We start from the raw sequence: 15368 nt of genomic DNA on the forward strand, positions 1-15368 counted from the left end.
GTGGGACTAGGCTGTAACCTGGCTTATGGAATTGGGCCACATTTAAAAAGCAAAGATATGCTTTAATCTCACTTTACAAATAAAACCAACCTATTGCACTGCATAGAAGCTCTGCCTAAGATTGATTGAGTAGTTATTGCATTGGTCTGATGCATAAGGACTGATAAACTGAAGTCCCAGGGTTTTAATTCCTGCCCCAGCCAGGAGACCTGAATTAGAATCTATGTTTCCATTTGGAAGCAGCTGATTTGAAGCTCCCTGACGTGTGCACGTCTGGACATCTCCAAGTTGAGCAGGCACCAGAAAAGACTCTCTCATTTCTCTCAGTTCTAGTTTCTAAAAAGGTGTGTTACCAGATTCAGTAAAGCAAGGACAGGATGAGTGTCATCACTGCTGTGAGCTTCCCATCTGATAACAGTCTTTGTTTTCAACTTCTTGATGAACAAAAAAAAGTATGTAAAAGCCCCACAAGAAATGAACTGAACGAGTTATCATTTAACGTATGTAATAGCTTCCTCACAAAACATTGTTAGTAGTAGTTGTCACTAGAGAATTTCCCAGATGAATGGATCTCATTATTTCAGTCACGAAGCTGGGGTGGGGAGAGGGAAAAGGGATGTTGCTAAACCCCATCCCCCTGGTCTGCCCAACTACAGCTGAAGAGATCGCTTGTTTTCAAAGCAGCTGAGCAAAGCAACAAAACAACTGTGGCTCAGGGGCAGACAACACACGATTTGCTATTGAATATGGAACAATGGGTGAATCATTCTTCGATCCACCACAGTCTCCTGGCTGGTTTTCATTACAAGCTGAGCTCTCGTTTCCAAGGCAGGCTGTCGGAATCCTTGGTGTCACAGGGGCTCTTTTGTTGCTGCCAGGAGCACTCATTTTGATGGACAGTAGAGAGTTGTCTGGTTCTCCGTTCAGGCCCTCACCACGCAATTCAGGCACGAGCAGCTAATAACTCAGGCATCGCTACTGCATTGATTTTTGGGCAAGGTGTTCTATCATTTTATGGCATTGAGTTTAGACACGGTTGCTTTAATTTTCTCCTGAGGAAACATAATGAAATTCCTATGAAAGAAATATGCTTTTCCCCACAATTGTGTCGTTCTTTGGTTTTGTTTTTTTTCCCAATTCCTCCAGGGACTGACATTTTTATTTCTTAGACAAGTCATTGAAAATTACCATCCCAGTGTTAGGGATCCCTCAGAATCGAATCTCAATGACTGCCTAGCAGTACCAATGGCAACTGAAAACCGGGTGGTTTTAAAACTGAACAGAATGAGAATTAACTGAAACTAAGTGCATTTTGATTAGGGTGTACTCCCTCTCTGTCCTCTCCCCAGCATCCTACTGGATATTGTGCCGCTTTAGTATGAAGACTTAACAACACACAATGTGTTGTTAAAATTGAGATAAGAAACTCCAGTGGCACTACATAAAAAAAGTTTCATATTCTCAAAGCAAAGAACCCTTTTTCCCTAGTGAAACATTGCCTTTCACTTAAAGAAAACTGCACAGGATCACAGTGAGTGGAGAGGATTTTTTCCAACCTTTTTCATATAAAAATAAAATATCAAACAGAGGGCTGAAGGCAAGCAGTGAAGGTTAGCAGCGTGGAGGTTTATAACGCAGGTCAGTTGGAGAGTCACCAGCTTCTTGCAGAGAAAGTGTAAAATGTGCCATTAAATGGGAAATAATAATTCACTCTGCAAGGTCAGTGCCTCCCTGTAGGAGTTCAACAAAGATCAGTACCTCCGAAGCATTATTATTTTATTAGTGTGTTTAATTTTGGCACTGACAATGAGATGACTGAACAGAGGTGCCGAGCTAACCGTTAAAAGTGATATACCATGAACTCATTCTCTAGGTTCACTGGAGATTTCTGAGCATGTGAGGAGCTCTCAGACATAATATCTTGAAAGAAATAAGAATAAAGTTTCATTTTTGCCTGCTTCCCTGAGAAAATAATTTTCTAGGATGAGGAGAGGAAATAAAATTGTGTCATCCTTTCCCTAAATACTGACCTCAAAATTAAAGTTGGCTTTCAAAAACCCCAACAGCAGAATGATCATATTTATAAAATAGCTCTCTAGTTTTAATTGTTCTTCAGTTTTTGAGATTCTAGAGTTTATTTGCATTGTGGTTTCTCTCCTAAAATCAGGACTGTTGGAAACTTTTATATAAAGAAAATTTCCGGTACCACCTTATTAATGATGTGGAGGGTTACGGATATCAAGAATAACACCCAACAAAAGCTCACACCCTGCTTTGAGTTCTCTTCTTTGTAACTTCCTACTGTAGAAAACACATTCCCTGGTCTCACTCCCCTCCTGGAGGAAGAAATTGTTCGCAGCTGTCACTGTCCTTGCTCTGCCACAGTCGCCAGGCTTTCCGCTTTCGTGCAGCTCTTCCAAGCACTTCCTAAACTGATTTGGCCAAAACTAGTTGGGCCAGCTCATGGAGTGCCAATCTGCTGCTTAGATTTAATATAAATCTATTTAAGCCAATATGCCTCGCTGTGTGTGAATGAATTAGGGAGCACCCACCTGAGCTGCTCTGCTGGCTGCCTGGAGCGAGTGGTAACACCGGGATGGAAAGGAACCACTTTGTTGGTAAGAAAAGCACATCACGATCAGAGAAGAGGCTTTCCTCACTGGGCCAAACGTGCTTTCCTTGTTTCTCCCTTCTCAACCAGTGTACTTTGCTGTATATAGCTAAGGACTGAGCATAGCATTACTCAATCCTGCTAGAATGTCTTTTTTATGCATCCATTTGCTTTGTAAATGGCTCTCCAAAGGGGGTCCATGTGCTGCTTACCCAAACGGTGCCTAGGAAGCTCGATCAGTTATCATTCTCTACCTAGTGGTGATCTATGACAAGTTTTGCTTGAGATGTTGTTAACTGTCACAGCATAAATGGAATAAAGATGCAAATGCAATTTACACATTTAATACCACCATGGAGATGATGATTAAATTACCATTACACTTTGAAAACATACTGTTCAATGCAAATAGCTAACAAATTATCCAAGCACTTCTTTCAGACCTTTGCCTAAATGACGTTAGTACTTGGCAACTGTGAACACATTTGGTGTCAAACACATTAATAATGCTCTGATCTCATCCCAAAGAAGTTATGTCTCTGATGATAAACATTTGCTTCACCTGACATACAGCAGCCCTGTCAAACACCGTTGGCCAACTGCAACTTCTAAGAGCTTCAACGTGCACGTTTTTTAATTTCCCTCCTCCCATCCAGGCACACCCCGAGCAGCTAGCCACCTGCCCTCACAGAAGCCACAGGTTAGCACGGACACACCGAACCGGCTGCAAACGGGCCAGAAAGCGGCAGGGAGACGGTTCTGCCGGTGGGTCACGGCAATGCGGAGCACCGGGCGCTGCCTTAGGCCTCGTTTCCCGTGTTCGCTTCTCATCGGCGTCGGTCCAGACGAGCAGCCCGGGGCTCACGTAAGGTAGTTTCAGCTCAGCAGGAGGGTTGAGCCTGGAGGTCAGGGTCCCCATCCCCCGACTTTGTGGTCCAGTCAGTCAAACAGCACAGGCGTCTGCTAAGCTGCTTGTACCGTGACTTTTGCTCTGACCGTCACCTGCGAGGCCGTGGGAAGCTTTCCACAACTTGACGTAAATTTTGAAGCTATGAGAGAAGTTGGGGAAACTGTCATGACACGGGGAGCACTACGGCGGTGAGACCGGAGGGGCCCAGAGCTGCCGGCCGGCCGGCCCAGGGGCCTGCCACCGCCCCCCCGCAGGCGGGAGGCGGGCTTTGCTGCACTCCAGGGAGGGCGCTGGGGGCCCCGGAGGGCCCCGGCCGAGCTGGGAGGGCGGTGGGGTCCCGGAGAGCCCTGGCCCGGCGGGGAGGGCGGGAAGGGCGCTGGGACCCCGCGGAGCCCTGGCCCTGGCCCGGCGGGGAGGGCGCTGGGACCCCGCAGAGTCCTGGCCCTGGCCCGGCGGGGAGGGCGCTGGGACCCCGCGGAGCCCGGGCCCGGCGGGGAGGGCGCTGGGACCCCGCGGAGCCCGGGCCTGGTGGGGAGGGCGCAGTGCGCCGCGGCTCCACAGCACGGCCGGGAGGAGCCGGCCCCGCCCCGCCCGCTGTTGCTAGGGACGCCGTTTACGACAGTCTCCCGGCCTCACCGTACGGCGGGGTTGTCGTACGGCTGCTGCGCAGCGGTTGGTTTCCGGTGGGGACTGGCGATGGCGTCCGGGTTTGAGAGCGAGCGGAGCGTGGCGGCGCGCAGGGAGCAGCGGCAGCGGGAGCGGGAGGCGCTGCTGGCGCAGGTGGGCTGCCGGGACCCGCCTCTCCTCGGGGACCGCTTAGCCCTCTCCCTTCCCCAGGCTGGGGTGCCGGGGCGGCCGCGGGGAGGCCTCGTCTTGCGCGGGGTCGGTGCGCTCCTAAGGTCGGCCCCGGCCTCCCGCCCGCGGGCCCGCCTGCGGCAGCTGGAGCAGGGGGAGGCCCTGGGGAGAGAGCCCTTCTGCCGGGGGGAGCTGGGCTGCGGGACCGGGAGTGGTAGAAAGCAACCGGGAGCTGTTTCGAGTGACAGTTACCTGAGTTCATTGCGTTTTGCCACTTGTGGTATTGATCAACTTGGTATTTGTTATGTGATCCTGTTCTTACACCGTTGGAAAGAGCCTGGCTCGTTCTTCTTTACACCCTCTCTTCAGGCATTTTTATACGGTGATAAGATGACACCACTCCCCTGTCTTCTCTAGGCTTAGCAGTCCCAGCTCTCAGTCTTTACTTATTTAGGCAACTCCTCCTCCTTGTCTTCCTGGCCTGTCTTTCCTAAAGAGTTAGTATCCCTCTGTTACAACACTCTGGTCATGGAGTAGTAATAGCTTCGACAGAAGCGGGACAGCCTGTTTTCATGGAGTTGGCATGTTACTTGCTTGGTTATACCTTGTGGTAGTGTCAGCCAAGAAAGAGGAGGCTCCCACTCACAGAGGCTTTGATAGAGTTGCTGTGACTTGAAGGTGTGCCCTAATCCTAATGCTTTTTATTTAAAATCTGCTTATATGCCATGTTTGGTACTGGTGCAGTAAGGTGCTGATTCTCGTAACTTGTAGGTAGAGTGAATGATAAAATAACAAATAGCACATCAGTTAGATGTCATGACTTGTTTTTAAGTTTAAGGAGTGCGAGGTAACTATGGAAAGAAAAGTGTAACAGGAGGACAGGGTATGGAAAAAGTATGAGCTTGTGATGCTGGGCTTTTGAGAGATGGAAGGCCAAAGTAAGCAGCAACCAAATCTTACTGGGCAAAGGTATTTTCAGAAGAAAAGTAATGGGAAAATGGTCTAATAGCTTGAGGCTTATGCAGCAGTGATGTCTTTTCTCAAAGCAAAGTAGGAAGACAGAGCATTTCAGGTAATACCACTGTCACTGGTAATACACTGTAATTTCAGGTAATTACACAGTTCTGGAATTGCTTCTAGACAATAGAAGTTCCCTTTGGTGACTTCACAAGTGTGAGGTGATCCTGCATTGTGTGCTTCCCCCTTTTTGACAAGCAGTTGAAGGGAAATTCCTTTAATTTAGTAATAGTGAATCATAATATGCTGCAAAAGTTTGTTGTTAAGATGTCTTTTGCTCTATTTGAACTGCTGTATGATAGATTTAAGAGTGCTCCTTTGCTCAGTTCAACCTCTTGGATGTTCAGAAAATACTCTTAACTGGAAGTAAAACTTATGTACGACACCATTATCCTACTTTACCTTTTCTTCTCGGTGCCACTTGTACAGCAAGCTGTCTGGGGCAATACCACTCCCTTAGAATCATAGAACAGCCCTGGCTAGAAGGACCTCAACAGATCACCTGGTCCAACTTTTTGTGGGAAAGGGAGCCTGAATGAGATTATCTAGCGCTCTGTCCAGTCGCGTCTTGAAGATCTCTAGGGATGGGGACTCCACTCCTTGTCCTCTTCGTGTGGTTCCCTTCTTGTGAAGAGAGAGCTTCTGTCTTCTTTGTAGGTGCCCTTTCAGTACTGGAATACTGTGATGAGGTCCCCCCTTAGACGTTTCTTCTCCTTTCCTCATAGGGCAGGTTCTCCAGCCCTCTCATCATCTTTGTGGCCCTCCTTTGGACCCTCCCCAGTTTGTCCGCATCCTTCTTGAATTGTGGGGGCCAGCACTGGACACAGTACTCGAGGTACAGCCTGACAAGCACTGAGTACAGTGGGATGATCACATCTCTGTCTCTGCCAGTGATGCCCCTGCAGGTGCAGCCCAGGATCCATTTGCTTTTATTGCTGCAGTGGTGCCCTGCTGACCCCTGTGCAGCTGCTGGTCCACCAGGCCCCCCAGGTCCCTTCCAGCAAGGCTGCTCCCCAGCCACACAGCTCCTAGCCTGTACTGGGCCCTTGGGTTAGGTCGTCCCAGGTGTAGTACCTTGCACTTGTCTTTGTTAAACTTCACAAAATTCTTGCTAGCCTGCTCTTCCAGCCTCTGTAGGTGTCTCTGTAAGATGTCTTGCCCTTCTGACATGTCCACCTCACCACTCAGTTTTGTATCATCAGCAAATTGGTGAGGGTGCTTTCGGTCCCATCATCCAGATAATTTATGAAGATGTTGAACAGTGTGGGGCCCAATACTGATCCCGGGGGACCCCTACTAGTGACAGGCTGCTAGCCTGAGTAAAAAACATTGATAAATGGTTACTTTTTGTAAAAGCCTTTTACAGTGTCAGGCGCTATTGCAGTAGTTTATTAAATAATAATTTTCCTCTTATTTGCTTCTATTTGCATCAACAGTTTAACATGAAATACAAGTGTTCTGTGAGGATGTTGTTTAAAAATTTTGGTATAACTTCCTCTTTCCAAATATCTGTGGATGATTTTTACTTTTTTTTTGTTAGTATCTCTACAGTACTGTTAATTTAAAGTAAGAGAAGTAGCATTAAACACTTTTTGTGATGTTTTTATAGTAACTAGATTGTGGTATTAAATATGCTGGAATCTGTGGAAAAGGCAATGAATTTGTATTTAATTTCTCATCATGTTTAGGTAAGTCTCAATTCAGAGAGGCAGTAAAGCTGAGAAAGGAGGTTTGGTTGCAGTTAGTGTTGGAGAAACGCTACGGCAATGAGCCAAAGCTACTCCCCTAAAGAAAAGCTTGAAGTTGGGGATGAGAGCGCTTATTCATACAGTGGCTGTGGAGGGAAAAAGGGGTGAAGGTTGATTTTGGCAGAGTTTGAGTTGGTACTAGAAAGCATGATATCTTGAGTGTAGGGGCTACGCTTCTTACTGTTAGGATATGTCTCAAGAGGTCTTTGATGGTAATGTCGCTTCACAGGTCCTGACTCTCAGTGTTAATATGTTCTTGTAGGTTTAGATGCTGCTCATCAGCCTTGTTGAAGAATATTAGAAAAAACTGGTTTGGAGGTTTTAGAATGAAGCTATATCTGGTATTTTTTCTTATCAACTGGCTGAATGGCAGAGCCCAGAGGGTTGTGATAAGCGGTGCAGAGTCTCGTTGGAGGCCTCTAGCTAGCCGTGTGCCCCAGGGGTCAGTACTGGGTCCAGTCTTATTCAATGTATTCATCAATGACCTGGATGAGGGGACAGAGTGTGCCCTCAGCAAGTTTGCTGATGATACTAAACTGGGAGGAGTGACCGACACACTGGAAGGCTGCACTGCCATTCAGCAAGACCTGGACAAGCTGGAGAGTTGGGCGGAGAGGAACCTAATGAAGTTCAACATGGGCAAGTGTAGGGTCCTGCACTAGGGAGGAATAACTGCAAGCACCAGTACAGGTTAGGGGTTGACCTGCTGGGAAGCAGCGCTGTGGAGAAGGACCTGGGAGTCCTGGTGGACAACAAGCTTTCCATGAGCCAGCAATGTGCCCTCATGGCCAAGAAGGCCAATGGTATCCTGGGGTGCATTGAGAAGAGTGTGGCCAGCAGGTCGAGGGAGGTTATCCTCCCCCTCTACTCTGCCCTGGTGAGGCCACATCTGGAGTTCTGTGTCCAGTTTTGGACTCCCCAGGTCAAGAAAGACAGGGAACTACTGGAGAGAGTCCAGTGGAGGGCTATGAGGATGATGAGGGGACTGGAGCATCTCCCTTATGAGGAAAGGCTGAGAGAGCTGGGTCTGTTTAGCCTGGAGAAGAGAAGACAGAAGGGATCTAATCAACCTACAAATATCTAAAGGGTGAATGTCTAGAGGATGGGGCCAGACTCTTCTCTGTGGTGCCCAGTGACAGGACAAGGGGCAATGGGCACAAACTGGAACACAGGAAGTTCTGTCTGAATATGAGGAAAAGCTTTCTCACTGTGAGGGTGACCAAGCACTGGGACAGGCTGCCCAGAGAGGTTGTGGAGTCTCCTTCTCTGGAGATATTCAAAACCCGCCTGGCCGTGATCCTGTGCATCCTGCTCTGGGTGATCCTACTTTAGCAGGGGGGTTGGACTAGATGATCTCCAGAGGTCCCTTCCAACCCCTACCATTCTGTGATAGGAACTGTGTTGAATTTTGTGATTTTTTTTTTTTATTTGAACAAGTGAAAGACCATCATTGTATTGTTCAGTATGTTTTTAAAATGCCATGAATACAAATTACTCCTAGATGGAAATCTTAAAAACATATCTGCAACTTTTGTGTGATATTAAATAAACCCAAATGCACAACCCTAATTTTCTGGAGGAAGGCAACCCTGATTTTCTGTATACAACAGTGGGCTCAGAGTTGCCTTTTACCACTCAAGGCTGACAACTGAGGAGTAAATAGCTCTATAAAGATGCTACTTCATTGCTGAAACAAAAGCTAACCAAGTGTTATAAGTTACTGGGAAAGGCAATGGTTACACAGACATATTACTGATTTCTGTATAATAGCTAATAGTGAATGCAGTCCTAGTCCTGGCATCTTGGAGAACAGCCTTGGAGAAGGTGAGAAGAGATGATCTTGGTACAGTGTCCAAGGAGACTAATGGTTTTGCGATGGGGGAAAATAGGCTGAAAAAAGTTAACATGAGAGAGTTCCATAAAATCACAAGTGATGTGGAGAAGGGAATAGAGAATTGCTATCTACTGTTTCTTGCAGTGCAAGAACTAGGTGGTATTAAGGGATTTGTGGGTAGCCAGCTTGTAGCAGACAAAAGAAACAAACTTTCAGATGATGCGCAGAGAACTTGTAGGGCATCTTATATAGGGTGTTGCAAACACTGACAGTTTACCTCTATCCAGACAAGGATAGCCTAAAACCAAAAATATATGTTGAAAGGTGTTGAATGAAAAGCTGTTAAGCCTCAAATTGCTAGAGGACACAGGAATATTTTGGAGATGTCTCTGTTTGGGCTTAACCCTATACACACTTTCGTCAGCTTCCCTGGACATTACTGGACATTTTTCAGTTGGGATACTAGCTTAGATTTTCAATTCTGAGAATGACAGAGCACTGAGAAATTCAATATGGGGAAGCAGGATGGAGTATAATTTATGAAATACTAGACACTGTAGTTTTACAAGTCCATTTTTTTGTGCAGTGTAAGGAGGAGTGTTGAGGCCATGACATGATTTTCTGCAGGATTTAACCATTAGAGGTGCTTGGTCCCTGTATGGCCACTGAGAAACGTTTGCAATATGACTTTTCAGCTTCTTACTGAAAGTGCACATTCTAGAGTCTGTGTTATTTTTCCATGGTGTTACCTTTCCACTTCCGAGCAACCTAAAGCTATGTCAGACTCCGTGATGTTCAGGGATTCTCTTGGGTGCATTGGGCAGCACTGAGATGTGTGTTTAATGGTCAGATGTTTTTTGTTGCTGTTGCTTGTGGAATTGCTGTGTTCGTCATCATATGTATGTCCTTGAACTATTTCTTTTCCTTGCAGTAAGAACTAAAAGCTGAAGTAAGGAGAGGACATGTTGAAGGTTGGTAGTTCCCCCCCCGCCCTCTGTAGCAGAGTTTTAGAATATGTTAACAAAAGCGTATAATAACCATTTTACCCTATTCAAGTTGATGTGGGACAAAGGAGGCTATAGAGCTTCCTTTATCCCTATTTGGCTGATAGAGAAATTTTGGAACGAAACTTTTTTTTTTTTTTTTTTTGAAACTCATTGCGTGTTTCCTCTTCTCATTTGTGGACCAAATAACCTAACATTAAGTTATGTAAAATGGCAAAATTTTTAAGACTTCTCATGTAGCTGCTCTGTTATTTCTGTGCAAAATCAATTGAGCTTTTTGTAACATGGAAGCATGAGGGTGTCGTAGTTGCCATGTCAGTACTCTGCTGTCTGCTTTTCAGAAACGGAACTGACTTGCTGCCACCTTTTTGCTGACAGAATAACGTTTCTGCCTTCCTTGAAGTTGAGAGATACTGCACCTTGCAAATCTGGAGATGAACATATATATATATGATATCTATATAGGACATAGATATATATGTAATATGTACCCTCAGTAAGTTTGCAGATGACACCAAGTTGGGTGGGAGTGTTGATCCGCTTGAGGATAGGAAGGCTCTGCAGAGGGATCTGGACAGGCCGGATGGATGGGCTGAGGCCAACTGTATGAGGTTCAACAAGGCTCAGTGCTGAGTCCTGTACTTGGGTCACAACAACCCTGGGCAGCGCTACAGGCTTGGGGAAGAGTGGCTGGAAAGCTGCCTGGTGGAAAGGGACCTGGGGGTGTTGGTCGACAGCCGGTTGAATATGAGCCAGCAGTGTGCCCAGGTGGCCAAGAAGGCCAACAGCATCCTGGCTTGTGTCAGAAATAGTCTGGGCAGCAGGACTAGGGAAGTGATTGTGTCCCTGTGCTCAGCACTGGTGAGGCCACACCTCGAGTACTGTGTTCAGTTTTGGGCCCCTCCCTACAAGAAGGACATTGAGTTGCTGGAGCATGTCCAAAGAAGGGCAACGAAGCAGGTGAAGGGTCTAGAGCACAAGCCTTGTGAGAAGTGGCTGAGGGAACTGGGGTGGTTTAGCCTGGAGAAAAGGAGGCTGAGGGGAGACCTTATCACTCTCTACAACTACCTGAAAGGAGGTTGTAGCCAGGTGGGTGTTGGTCTGTTCTCCCAAGTAACAAGTGATAGGACAAGAGGAAATGGTCTCAGGTTGTGCCAGGGGATGTTTAGATTGGATAATAGGAAAAAATTCTTCACCGAAAGGGTTGTCAGTCATTGGACTGGGCTGCCCAGAGAAGTGGTTGAGTCACAATCCTTGGAGGTATTTAAAAGACCCCTGGATGTGGTGCTTAGGGACATGGTTTAGTGGTGGACTTGGCAGTGCTAGGTTAATGGTTGGACTTGATGATATTAAAGGTCTTTTCTAACCTAAACAATTCTATGATTGTGTGAAAACTACTGCAAGGCTTTATCTCAGTGCATTGTGACCGCCTTTCTTGCAAAGGCAAAACAAGAGATGCACAGGGACTTTTCACATGTGGCTAACATAGTCAAGACAGTTATTTGGTGGTTGCTCTTGGAAGCTCCTGCTTTTTACTTTGGGAAAGACACTTGAGAAGCTGTGTAGGTCTTTGCTTCTGATAATCCGAGAAGTTTGGGGAAATGACTGTACTTCAGCAGTTCTGTTTCTGGAAAGATGAGATGTTCAACCAGCTCATCTTAAGGAGCATTTATTTATAAAATATTGGAAATTATTGATCTGTCTTCTGTTTTATAGAGTGTGTAGTTAAAAGGGAGCTCGTTAACTCTGCTTCTTGATAGTTAGGACAGTGAGGAGTCTGAGAGAGACTTCAGTCTCTTCAGAAGTAATTCTTCCCAAATCATCAAACTCAGTAGAAGAATCTGGAATGAATTCATCCTTGCAGATTCCATATCCACAAAAATAAAGAGATTAAATATAATAAATATATAATATAATAGATGTAAGTAGATTTTATAGAAATAGAATGGATTTCTGTAGTACCTTTTACTTTTAAGACAAATCGAACAAAAGAAGTTGCTTCTGGTTGATTTTTTTTTTTAAAATATGTACTGTTTCATGTTTTTTGCTGGTTATGAATTTATTCTTTTGAAGAACCAAAATACCACCGAACTCATTGATTGAGATTCCTCTTTTAAATTTTGGAAACGTATTCTTTTATTTGTGTTGTCTGTCCTCCGAACTGCGTTGGTAAAACCCAGCAGCTGGAAATGTTTATGATAATGATCAGTAATCAAATAATTAAGTGTTGACATGCAAATTGTTATTAAGCTCCAGAAATAGTGTCTTGTTTTGATGAGTGCGATAGTTCATGACAGTACTGTTTTAGTTTGCAAGTTCAGAATGAGAAAATAATCTGATGGGTGTTTTGGTAAGTGCAGGGATGTGTAGTTTTCCTAGACATGAACGCTTTTTTTTTTTTGTTAAAATCTAGCAATAATTCAATTTTGAATTATTCTTGCATCTGGGCTATGACATGGTATTTCTGTACTTCTGTTGTGGTTTAACCCCAGCTGGTAACTGAGCACCAGGCAGCTGCTTTCTCACCCCTCCCTCCCAAAGGGATGGGGAGGAGAATGGAAAAAACTTCATGAGTTGAGATAAAGACAGTTTAATAGGATGACAAAGGAAGAGAATAACATGAGCTGTGAAATGAGCAGGTTTTCCTGGTGAAGTTTGATCAGGTATTTCCTCATAAAAGCCTAGCCATTGGGTTGTCACAGTGATTAGTATTTGCCGAGGTGATGGAATGCTTTGGCAGTCTATTACTTTTCAGTTTTCAGTGGAAAATTACAGAAATTTCTCCTTAAATAGAATTTAATAGCAAAACATACCACTGTTAGGGGTTGTAGAGCTGTTATTTGTTGGAAGTTGCTTCTGTGCTGTAATACTAAAAACCTCCTTTTTGTTCTTTCCCTTTTAAATCCTTTATGAAATGTTGCGTCCCTGACTCTCTGTGTCAAAGGAAATAAGCATGTCAGTATTATTATAGTCACTTAAATCTTTGAGTGATATTAGGAGAGAAACAGCACTGAGAAATGAATACTGCCTTTTCACAAAAGGTTTTCCAACTTTTGACAAAGCACCTCTATATATGTTTTTGCAAGCAACATCTTTGATTTAATGGACAGGTCACTCTAGAAGGCGAGTGATGAAGACAGATGTCTTCATTGTTATATTCTGTAGGTCCTTCCTCTAGAGCTCACTCTGCCACTACATTAACATGAAGTATCTGCCTACAGTTTCCCTGCAGTAGTAGCTTCTGTCGTACGTCTGTTTATCTGTTGTGTCTGCACCTGTACCAGCAGAAACAGTTACTGCCTCCCAGATGTTTCTGACTGAAGGTTGTCATCTCCTACAGTTTGCTTTTTAAATCACATGCCTGATTGTTCTGTAATGATTATTGATCACAAGGAGCTTACATGATTTAAGGGATGGTCATTTTAGTGACCTGTCTTCTGTGCCTTTTCGCAGGTGGAAATGAAGAGCAGTGACTTTCCAGCTGGCATGACTGTGTCTGGAAGAGGTGGAGGTTCGGGCAGCTCTCTGACTCAGCTGTGATTTGGAATGTTGGGGCCCTTTCTTGTGTTTTTGCTGCTGCCCACCTTGGGAAAGCTTCATGGATATAACAATAGTTGGAATATTGATGGTAGAAAAACCAGGCCTGTGTAGGGAAGGTGGTAGGAATGTGCAGGTGGGAGTGTGGAGAGAAGAGTTATGGTAACAGAGCCCTGCCCTGCAGTGGCAGGTAGCCGTTTGAGCAACTTAGCTGTTGCTGTGTTGCATGTTTTTGTCATGCTGTATTGGTCTGGTGTTGTGCTGTGGAGCTTCTTCTGATTGCTTTTTGGAGAAAAAGGGAACTTTTCTTCTTTGGGATGGAGAAGTTGGCTTTTGAATGGTGATGATTATCATCTGAAAAGGTAGAGGTAGAGTTAAAGATGGGAAATTGCATGGTCTCTGTAGTGATATGGAAAATTTTTTCTGGCCTTGGTGAGAGCTGAAATGATATGCAGAGTTGGGGTCAGGAAAGAGTGTTGGTTTCTGTGGGCTGGGGAGTGTTTTAACCTCCATCCCTAGGTCAGGCATGTCCACTTCTGGACATCTTTGGGGGACTGTCATGTGACAACCTCCATTTTTTGTGCAACTTACACCTTGGCTGTTGGCAGTGTCTTTGATCTTTTCTGCTTCTTCCTGGGGTGACACGGTGTAATTTTTACAGCTTTTGGTGGTTGTGTCTGCAGTGTATTACAGGCTGTTTGGAGCAAGTTTTAGTCTTCATTTAGTAGATACTGTTGTCAGTAACTGTGGAGGCTGGCCTTAATGACCTGCCTAATGAAAACCTTGTTCAGATGGGACTGTGAAATCCAAGACTACAAAGTTTGGTTCTGTTCACCTTGGCAAACATTGCTAACATAGTGCTGTAGAGTAGTTATTGTTTTTATAGCACCTTACCAACATACCTTTCAGAGTGCTTTGCAGCATTATACTTCACCTCGTGCTTATTGCAAAGGAGACAAGGAGCAACTTTATTAGGGTGTCACAGAAATAAGTAACGTAGCACGGTGCTTGCCCTTCTTGACGGTTGTTGCGTATTATGGTCCTCTGTGTTTGTGTGTAGCGCAGAGTTGTTTGTGTAATTAATGTGTTACTTTGATGTAGAGGTACTACAGAAATGTAGCATCCTCATTTATGGAAGAAAAAAAGTAAAAATACTACACTGGTGAACTAAAATGTACCTAATGTTAAGTACTTGTCTGTAAAGGGGAGAGGATAAATGGTTGGATATTTTTGTGGTATCATAAAGTATTAATGAACTTTAATGTGAATTGAATGCTTGAAGTCCTGTGGGCTGAGAGATATGAAACTATTAGAGTTGGCCTTCATAGTGTAGAATGGTAAGTCTGACAAGGGACTTAGTTATAAAATGTAGAAAAGGAAAAAAAGTAGTTAGATGCTAGTAAGCCCTGCGTCATTATAAAAGACAAGTAGAATAGAAAGGTAGGGTTTGAAGCTAATCAAGTAGTGTAGACAGATATTCCTCCTCCCCACCACTTCAAATAATTGGGGATGTGTGTGAGGGGAAACCATTCACCAACAATAAAAATGAATATTCTAATTGGTGGTAGAGGGAGCTAGATATTTTTTAGAGATAGAAAGGATTAAAGGGTATTGCTGTTAACTTTCTAGTCTTGTATTAAAATGATAATTTGGTGAAAATACAATCTTAAATCTCTAGGCAGCTTTCTCTATTTTACATATGGATGTTGTTAAGAATCTTCTGTATTTTGTATCTTTGTCTAAGAAGAAACAAACTTTCACCCAATGCTTTTGTGTCTGTGTCTTTCTTTTTAGTAGTCTGGTGGTATTGCCACTACAGATTCATCTTGCCCAGTCCTGGTTCATTTAGTATTCAGGAGACAACAGTCTGCAGTTTGATGATGATTTCTAGTCATTCTGTGTTCTCAATATG

The 15368-nt window shown here is 44.5% G+C and overlaps 1 protein-coding gene across 1 annotated transcript in view; it reads left to right on the top strand.

Moving 5' to 3' along the window:
• Positions 1 to 4168: 4168 nt before the first annotated feature.
• Positions 4169 to 15368, top strand: part of CWF19L2 (CWF19 like cell cycle control factor 2) — an 83392-nt gene continuing 72192 nt past the window's right edge. The window contains exon 1 of the mRNA XM_075742281.1: positions 4169 to 4301. Coding sequence (XP_075598396.1) covers positions 4218 to 4301 — 84 coding nt within the window. The 5' untranslated portion in view covers positions 4169 to 4217. The remainder of the gene's footprint in view (positions 4302 to 15368) is intronic.

Source organism: Balearica regulorum, chromosome 1 (assembly GCF_011004875.1).
Source record: "Balearica regulorum gibbericeps isolate bBalReg1 chromosome 1, bBalReg1.pri, whole genome shotgun sequence".
In the NCBI taxonomy this organism is placed as follows: Eukaryota; Metazoa; Chordata; class Aves; order Gruiformes; family Gruidae; genus Balearica; species Balearica regulorum.